Source organism: Cladophialophora psammophila (assembly GCF_000585535.1).
Source record: "Cladophialophora psammophila CBS 110553 chromosome Unknown aczJe-supercont1.36, whole genome shotgun sequence".
NCBI classification, from domain to species: Eukaryota; Fungi; Ascomycota; class Eurotiomycetes; order Chaetothyriales; family Herpotrichiellaceae; genus Cladophialophora; species Cladophialophora psammophila.
Window position 1 is genome coordinate 13,884 of NW_006912957.1, and position 9,354 is coordinate 23,237.

The 9,354-nt window shown below is 47.2% G+C and overlaps 3 protein-coding genes across 3 annotated transcripts; all 3 read left to right on the plus strand.

The window, feature by feature from the left end:
* Positions 1–423: 423 nt before the first annotated feature.
* On the plus strand, positions 424–861 carry A1O5_12655 (uncharacterized protein; the record flags this gene model as incomplete). Its single annotated transcript, XM_007753224.1, has 1 exon — positions 424–861. A coding segment is annotated over one exon (438 nt), but the record flags the coding sequence as incomplete, so codon positions are not given.
* Positions 862–2,464: 1,603 nt separating this feature from the next.
* A1O5_12656 (uncharacterized protein) lies at positions 2,465–3,424 on the plus strand (the record flags this gene model as incomplete). Its single annotated transcript, XM_007753225.1, has 1 exon — positions 2,465–3,424. One exon carries the CDS (start codon positions 2,465–2,467, stop codon positions 3,422–3,424), a length of 960 nt encoding a protein of 319 aa, XP_007751415.1.
* A 1,691-nt stretch (positions 3,425–5,115) lies between these two features.
* Positions 5,116–6,001, plus strand: A1O5_12657 (uncharacterized protein). Its single transcript, XM_007753226.1, has 2 exons — positions 5,116–5,350; positions 5,401–6,001. The coding sequence occupies exons 1-2, from the start codon at positions 5,221–5,223 to the stop codon at positions 5,607–5,609; spliced, it is 339 nt and encodes a 112-aa protein (XP_007751416.1). The 5' UTR covers positions 5,116–5,220; the 3' UTR covers positions 5,610–6,001.
* Positions 6,002–9,354: the final 3,353 nt, after the last annotated feature.

Sequence of the window (9,354 nt, forward strand, 5' to 3'; positions counted from 1 at the left end):
ATCATCCTGGGAATGGTCTGCCCACCAGCTTCAAGGTCTAATATCAGTTCCGCCGCGGAGTTCCCTTTGGAAACATCCGTTTTACGTCAGGACGACCAAAGGATCAGCAATAGATTCTTGAAACAGGGGATCTCTAATTTATTCCAGCTCGTACGAGAAGTGAGAAATGGCCCAAGTGCTGGCTTTATTTCTACCGCCACGGGTCAGCAACTCCTCCAAACATTTTTCTGCCTCGGGCTGGTTCTTGACACCTTCTCGTCCGCTATCGATGGACGTCCGCTTTTCATACCCGACGAAGACTGTATATCGCTCTCCCGGGGCGGAAGTAACAGGGTATGGAAACTCACTCATCTACCAGTCAAAGGGAATTCGAATGGTCACTTTTCAGATCTACTTCCTCGCCTGAGGGAGGAAAGGTTTTGGATCTCGCTATTGCTGACGCGCAAGGTCACCCAGCTTCAAACGCTCTTCTCCCGACGAAGGCCACAGCTCGAACTCACCGAGCTCATCTTGGAGGCCTTGAAAGTGTATCAATACGGAAAGCAAATTTACCACCACGAGGTTTCCCTTACTTCACTAAGCCCCCTTGAGCTCTCGTTGGAGGTCAATTTAACAATACGTTGGCATTTAGCCTGTCTCCTCCTGGTAGACATGATCGAACGAATTGAACAAGTTAACGGTGAGATGGTAACGTCAAGGTTCCCTATCCCGAACATAAAGATGAGCAGCGCTTCAGCAATATCGGCCATTGCAAAAGACTCCTTAGCGAACTCCCAAAGAGGCGCATCATCATCTCTCCCCGCGGGCATTGGCGACGCTTTGCTGAATGAACCTTGGACGCAAATCCTAGTGAGTGCAATGACGCACGCACTGAGGGTTTTCGAGTCTCAGAGGAAAAAAGAAAACATCACTTCGGAACCGTGTCCGGACGAAATCAGTTGCCTTAATTGCATCAAGTTGCTCGGGGTTGGAAAAGCTATACCAGTGGGAGTAAGGGCACAGCCGCCTTCGCCCTAGATACCCTGATGTCTATTGTCCTTCCCTAATAACGAGAGCAGGATGGGATGGATATGTGCGATACAATGTAAGATAAAGCACTATATAGAAGTTATAAGCTAGTCATTATCAAAGGATTTAGTAGGATGTTTGGAATGTGTGTCAACGGAGGAGACTACTATGGGAGGTACATCCGACCTCAGGAATGTCTGTGTCCGAGGCGTCGGAACCAAGCATATAGGGTGAATAAAGGCGCTGTTAAACATTATTAATATCCCCCGTAGTGTTCCCGATTTTAGGCAAGTCTAGATGACTACGGAGGATAGAGAGGGAATCTAGAAGAGAAGTAGAGACACACGGGAGATCGGACGCAGTGCGAAAGTAGATTAGGTTTTAGGAAGAGGTTGATCTAACCAGCGACAAGCGAAGACACCACTAAAGGCAACCGGACATAGGGATTTAGTCAACCTGAAAACCAAACATTTAAAGTCATTTTGGCACTCCGTGTGGTTCTCCTGCTAAACATAGCCCATGAAGGGACTAAACAAGATTAGGTTGGCCGCGCACTTCCGTTCTACAGACCTGGTCTAATCAACAGCGCTATTGTCCCCTCTCTCCAAGGTATAAGACTGCAGAATAACTCTTCTCGGTCGCTTGAACTTTCCTTCCGTTATTTTTGAACCACTTTTGAAGTAACATTTGACCGTCCCAGAATGTCGGTCACGATACGTAGTATCTATCAAACCCTCTCTCACCTTATCAGGGCTCATGTCCTGCGACTTGCTGCACTCAATCAAGCCAAGCGCGCATCGGAGGGGATTCGCTCAGAAGAAAAGAACCATGGGACGATCCTAGTCGAGGGCAGAACCGACAAGCAAGCAAGCAATCAAAAGCTTGAACCCTCGCAGCACGGAGGATGGGTATATATCAAAGCGCTCCGTACGCTGATCCCTCTTGTTTGGCCTTCGAAAGACCGGAAGACACAGTTGTGGATGGCTGTGACAACCTTTCACTTTTTTAAGGACCGCGTCTTGCGACCCTTGATACCCTGTCAACTGGGCGATATCAGCGATAGCTTGCTGTCGGGCTCAAGCCACGGTCAGTCAACTTTGGCCCTCATTTAATTCACGTTTTGACTATCATAGGCATCATCATGGTAAAAATTGTCTGTTGGATCGCGCTTCGGTGCATTCACTGTTGCACCTTCTACCAGGCTAGAGCCGCGACTCATGTCTCCCAATTCGCCAACAGAAACATATTGAAGTCTTTATATGCTCATATACTGAACCAATCGATGGACTTTTATCGTAATGAACGATCCGCTGAGCTTTTGATGGACCTCTAGCATGGCGAAACTGTCAGTGATTTGGTCGAGGAGTTGTTGGTCACCTTCATCCCCTTCGTGGTAGACCTTATCACTGCCACGATTCTTCTAGGCCTTATCACGGATAGCAATGTTGCGCTGGGAATGTTGCTGCTAATCACATTTTATCTTTCGGTGGCCTACTATGGAGCTCACTGGGTGTCTCGGTCATTAAGAGACTATTCTAGGTGCCACGAGGAATCAACACACAATTTCCAGGAATCGATGCAAAATCGACCCATTATTTCTTGTTTCAATCGAAGTGACGACGAGATTAGCAGATTTTCGAGAGCATTGGGCAGCTATCTGAATACCCAATTACGATGTCACGACAGATTCTATTTGATTACCAATACCTTGCGGATACTCTTGGAAGTTGCATTAGGGGCAGTTGTTTCTACCCTCGCAAGGGGCATTATTAGAGGTACTGCATCACCTGCTACCTTTATTGTCCTCGTTACTTACTGGAATTCGATATCGGGCAATCTCACCGGACTTACAGAGAGCCTTAAAAGGTTAAGGGCCATTCTAATTTCTGCTGAGAAGCTGCTTAGGATTCTTTATACGCAGCTCACCGTTATCGATGGAAGTAAGCAGTTACGCACACACAGTGGACACATTTTATTTGAAGACGTTTCGTTTTCGTATAAAGGCCAGGCTGGCGAAGACCTTGCCAGTAGAGTCCGGAATATTACCTTCAAAGTTCCAGATGGATCGACTGTCGCACTGGTAGGCGAGAGTGGCAGCGGTAAATCCACTCTTGCGAATCTCTTATCTCGCGGTGATGACGTGGACAAAGGCGCCATCAAGATCGACGACCAGGATATTAAGGATGTCACACTTTCCAGTCTGAGAGACGTAGTCGGGATTGTCCATCAAGATCATTTCATCTTCGACCGCTCAATTATAGACAATGTCAGATTCGGAAGGCCTGATGCAACAGATGATGAAGTGAAGGAAGTGTGCAAGGCAATAGGACTACATGATATGATTATGAAATTTGAAGAGAAATACGAGAAAAGAGTCGGTGAACGAGTTAACGGACTATCCGGTGGACAGAAATAGTTGATTTTAATTGCTCGAGTGCTTTTGAGAAGGACGAAGGTAATCGTCCTCGACGAACCTACTTCAGCTGTTAACTTTAGCACCGAAGCTAAAATCAAAGAAGCATTCAATAGCTTGGGCTATCCTCATACTACGCTGATCATTGCCCATCGGCTCTCAATGATCAAAGATGCTGATCTCATTCTTGTGTTACACGAAGGTCGCATCAAAGAGACGGGTAGCCACTTGGACTTGATGGCACAACAAGGGAAATATTATGAGCTTTGGTCCTCACAATCGGAAATGGGCGCGAAGCCACCAGTAACGAGAGAGATATGAGAGGTGGAGACTGTCTGGTAATCACCATGATGCTGAGCGTCTCGACGGTAGAGTTTGGGGATCGAATGTCATTGCCGCCACAATCTCAACCTCGCGCCACACTTCAAACAAAATCCCTACAGAGCTCCAAAGCGCTGACCTTATAGGATACATCGCTGATAACATGGCTGTAAGTTACATCTTCTCGGAGGATATACCGAGCCATTATATCCCTATCTTTTCTATTTTCAAGTTCTCGTTAAACCCTTCATTAGATTTTTGTTACACCTCGCTAATCATAAATTATAACGTACATAGGTTCCCTTCCTACAAAATGACGCGGTGGTCCTTTCTCCTCCGTTTCGATGATTTAATCTCCTCACTGGGAGGCTCGCGTTGATTATTTCGGCAGGGGCACACAGCCGTCGTTGAACCTTGATGGATAACAACGCTTGAACTCGAATTTTGCGTCGTTGATTGGGTGTTTTCGCCACTGAGAGATGGTCGGATATTACAGGCTGACGTACCGGGAATATCGGTGCCCGCGGTCATAGTGAAGAGCTGCAAAATTTTAGACATACGCTCAGCCTACTTGCCTCAGGTCGAATGCACAGACGAGGGAAAGGAGAACAGTGACTACGGACAGAGCTTATAAGGCTGGGAAAGTCACCAGAATCAGGCGCTATTCGGGAGAAGGGGTTCAATAACACCGATTGGCCGTGCCCAAACCGGTGAAGGGGCCGCGGTGAAGAGGCTGGGGTGGACCCAAATCTGAACCAGGGTTCGACAACGAGTTGAAGACCGGGGGGAAAAGCTTCCTAATGCAATCTGAGAATGGCATTCGCTTTACCTGAGTCTAATAGAAACAATGTGTATATCGAGTAGCTACCCTCACCAGCTTTATGGATGAGTCCACAAATCCAGCGACGGCTTGAACATCTTAGCCACAATCTTCGCACATGAAGCCGCTTTCGTAGCCTGGACTGACCCAAGGGTGAAGTTTCTCAGATGTCTTTTAATAGGTGTAAGAGCTTACGAGTCTCATATCTCCTGAGGCCAGTAAATGAATGGAATAGCGGCTTGAGAGAATATACCGCAAAGTTCATTTGGCTTCTTGCATACGTCTTGGCTTGCTTCTGCGAGGGAGTTTATCGGTTTCATGCCTTCACTTGTTGCACCGAGCATCGCAATGAGCTGAGCTTTTTCTCCGTTCCTGTTATATAAAGGAAGTGTCCGCCACAGGAATTCGTTTCTCCCTAGTTGCAAATCGTAATAATTGTAAATACTACGGACATAACCTAGCTACGATGGCAGCTGTAGACCTCATCTGGTTCATCGCAGTGTTGTACGTCCTTACGCGTAACAATGTTGACCATACAGTTAACCTTTCTAGTATCCTCAAATACAATCACCTCGTTATCCAAGGCATCTCATATATTAGGTACAAGCCTATTCCAATTCCTCACAACCCGATTCTTACACCGACCGATGTGACTACTATGATTGCAACGCTCGGTAAAAACCTTGAGGCCCTTTCAGAGGGAATTCAGTGTCACATACAAGCCGGAAGCAAGTACATCTCGGTCTGCACTCCTCCTGATACATTTGGCGAAGTTAAAGCCGTATCGAGTGGTATTGGTAGAAGAGGCACGACGACGTCGCAATTCTAGTGTCCAAAGCTAGTTCCGCCAATAAGCGAGAACAACTTGTATTGGCCATTACGAATGTTCCTCAGGACCGAAAGAAAGAACATAAAATAATAGTATTTGCTGACGACGATATCGCCTTTCCTAAGAACACTGTCCGGTGGATGCTTGCAGCTTTCGAGGAGAGTAAGGTTGGCGAAGTAGGGACTTATCAACGAGCGAGACGCATTAACTCTGGGTAACTTTTAGAGCAGATCGTCAATTGGATCTTCGCTGACTATATTGAACGTCGAACTTTCGAAAATTCGGCGACTTTGTGGATAGATGGTTCGATCTCATGCTATCAGGGCGAATGGCTGGTTTTCGATCGGAGATAGTCGAAGACCCTCGATTCCAAAGCGGATTCGTCTCTAAGACGTGGAACGGCCACAAGCTTAACGTAGACGACGATAACTATTGGACACGGTATCTGCTGGAGAATGGTTAGAACATTAAAATTCAGCGCCATGAGAAGTGCCAGGTCGAGACAACATTCGGGACGAGTGTCCAAGAACTCTGGAGATTTGTGCGATGGCAGAGAAGCAATCCAAGGAGCAACTCGAAAAGTTTACGAAACTTTAAAAACTGGCGGTAAGAGAGAAATCTTATACGTTCGGAGCATACTAACTAATGATAAGAAAGTATTACTGGGGTACCTACTCCCTATATATCTTCGGTTTTTTGAACTATGGGCTTCCTCCCCATGTCACACTTTAGTGGCTTTGCCCGCGGCAGGGACGATGGGCCATGTGGTTCTTTCTTTGGTGGTTGTTTGCCAAAATGGCGAAGAGAATGCCTCTGTTTCGGAAAAATTGGAGGGATGTTGTCTTTCTGCCGGTTGCTATTCTCTGGGGCTGGTGCCATGACTTTATTAAGCTGAATGCACTAATGACTCTGAGCCAGGTGAGTCCCATTACGGTGTAATAGACATGGCCGTTTACTTTTGGTAGACTGGTTGGGAAATTTAAATGACAAACGTCCATGTGGTCGGCTATCTGAAATCTTCCAAGTCCCCACCAGTCTCTAGACCTTCTTATAGTGAGGCAGCTTTGGGTGCTCGATCTGGTTAGACAAGACTGACAGTCACTAGGATGCTGTTATCTCTACTTAGGAATATTTGGGTGGGAAGATCTATTGACTATGCTCAAGCTATTATGAGAGTGTGATGACACGGTATAAGGAGCAGCGTCAGTTGTCTGGCCTCTCCCGAGCCACCGTGGAGCAGCCTCAGTTCAGGCACGGCAGGAACAAGGGGAAAAGTTTTGTAATCGCAAGACGTAGGATATATTCCTATGGATTATTCAAAACTGTTGAGTGTGCCAGCCACAACCGTCGCCTTCAAGTTCGGCATTCCTAGCTCGGGAATTAGAGAAAATACTGTAGTGAAAGCAATACCATGCCGTTAACGCCGCCAAGCGGCTCCACCCCTTCCCAACTCGATGAATCCGCAACGACACGAGTTTCTCTCTTTGGGAAGAACGTAACCGTATGGATAATTAAATGCGCCGCCTTTTCTTAATTGCATAAAAAGACCAGTGCCGACCCAGTGACAGCTTCACAAGCAGTTCCTGCAGGACAACAAATCGACACGTCCACATTGCCGGGGAAGTCAAGACAAACGTTGTCTCGTAGAGGGTTCGCTGTGTTAGTGGCACAGCTAAGAGCTGTAACTTGAGAAGGGACAGGGGTGATCGAGAATAATGTGGTAAATGTTGCCGTACCAGATATTTCCACGACAGGAGGGAGGAATTGTTGGGGTAGGGCGACGGCTCTTTGGACGAGGTAAATAACAAGGAGTTCGATGAGATACATTGTAGTTGAGATTTCTTTACACAACGAGACTGTGGAATGCAGGACAGTCTCTGATTGCTGAGATCTGTAACGTTCTTGAAATCAGGAGGATATCTTCCGACTCGAAGCTCATAACCTCCAGCCCCCAAGGATTAGGCTGGCCTGTTGTTGGCGCGACCGGTTGAAGCGACCTACGAACTATGCAGTATAACCCCGAGTACAAAAAAAGGGGCTTCTCGTTCTTGTGCCGTGCCTCCTTGTTATAGCTAACATTGAGTTATTTGAATTATACTATACCCGAAGACTGTATAGCTAGTTTCTTCTCGCTACTATTTTCCATATTTAGCCTAGCTTTAAAGCTCTGCCACACCAAAAGCCCGGATTCGGGCCACCCGCAACTTCCCGCCCGGCTGCTAACCCATAAAAACCAAAGCTAAATATAAATTGTATGAAAAGGCGTTATCACCCTTCCTTAAGTAGGCTAAACGCGCAGCACTAGTGCTAGCGTTCTTCGAAGAAGGGTGTCAAGATTCGGGCTCAGACTCAAAACCTTCCTTCGCTTCTATGGACCCATTTCAGACCCACGGAGCTATTTACTATGATACTGGCGCAGTATACGCTATACCGTCGTCTTGTCTCGACGCTGGACAGGAATATCTTGAATACCGTGCTATCACTAGTCTCGTCGGATCCACCGCCTCCATAGTGCCAATCACTAGTCTCGTTGGATCCACCGCCTCCATAGTGCCAATCACTAGTATACGCTAAACCTCACTAAGCCTCTTCTTCGGGACTGACAGAATAAGCTCCTAAGAAGCGTCATAGGAAGACACAAACGATCGCCTTGTCGGACGTTGAAAGAGCCGACAAAAGAGGAGCTGGTCTGCCTCGGAACCAAGTCTATGCCAGGTTCAGGGTGGCAGACTCAAATGATCATTCAACCCCTGTCTCAAAGGGAATTAGAAATAATTACATCATTGACATGTCGCAGGCAGCAGCATCAGGCACTTCATACGGAGCCCACTACTGGCATTGCCCCATTGTTTGAGTGGGACATCCACAAAATCACAGGATTTGAACAAGATCGCCTTTGCGTTAGTGGAGCGGCGGAGCATGAAAATTTACACAGGTAGGCGGACTGTTGTGAACGTCGAGGTTCACAAGGGCGAGGAAAGAGGGTTGCGTTCATCCCTCAAGGGCGGAGGGATAAGCATTTGCTGGTCATGACGTGGAGGTCGTTGACCGTCTTATCATAATGGAGTTCTGAATACGCCTGAACGCGTTCGATACGAACCCGACGTTCGTCGTAGGGACCGAACTCGGACACAGTTGGGCGAGCAGTATCTACGATTTCGCACACGTTTTAGATGGTGTTATCAAGATCAATGGGTTTCTGGTCGACGGGAAGAGGTTCTTCGCCATTACTGTTGGTAAGAGTATCTGCTTCTCTTCTTATATCGGCAAGTATGACCTGATAAAGTGATGAACCGCAAGACTCCCTGGCATTGTGTCTTGTTGCTCTCCATGGTTTCTGAGCCGTTGAGAGACCATCATTTACGGTGCCGATCGGTTTATGCCAATGGGTGTCTTCTACTTCGGCTGACAAAGTTCTTCTGGCTCAGCAGAACGGATTATAGGCCCCTGGCTGGGAGCATCACGAATTGTACTTGAAGCGCAACGGAAGCCATCTCCACCCAGTCTGGGAAGCCAATGTCGAAGTCGGAAGGCCTATATTTCACCTTCATCCTTTCAAGCTGGTCGATCAATCAGGCAATAATATCTTATGTAACTTCATGCAATCGTTGCAAAACCCATTTGGTCTTGAACACATCTAAAGCTGTAGGGTTCCCCTTTTTGGATGCAAGGAGTCTATTTTTGGGCCGATAAAGAGGTCCCCAATTCTGGTTCCCGCAGAAGGTAAGGTCCCAATGTTCCCTTAAGTTAACATTGTACTAACAACCTCTGTAGGTGGAAAGATCTCTACAAGAGGCGATAGTAGATTCGTCACAATCTCTACTATGGCAGATTCGAAGGCTCGCCAGCTCCACCGTACTATCAAGCACAAGCTTTGCCACGAGAAAAGCTCCCTGCGGAAGCTCGCGGCCCACCAACGATTGAACTCCCAGCTTCAGCGATTAGGGGTGTCCGCTGGCGAAA

Excerpts from the sequence above, each read along its gene's own strand:
- A1O5_12657 (XM_007753226.1), top strand. The coding sequence starts at position 5,221 with ATGATTGCAACGCTCGGTAAAAACCTTGAGGCCCTTTCAGAGGGAATT. Across the intron at positions 5,351-5,400 it reads CGAAGTTAAAGCCGTATCGA|CTAGTTCCGCCAATAAGCGA; the intron begins GTGGTATTGGTA and ends TAGTGTCCAAAG.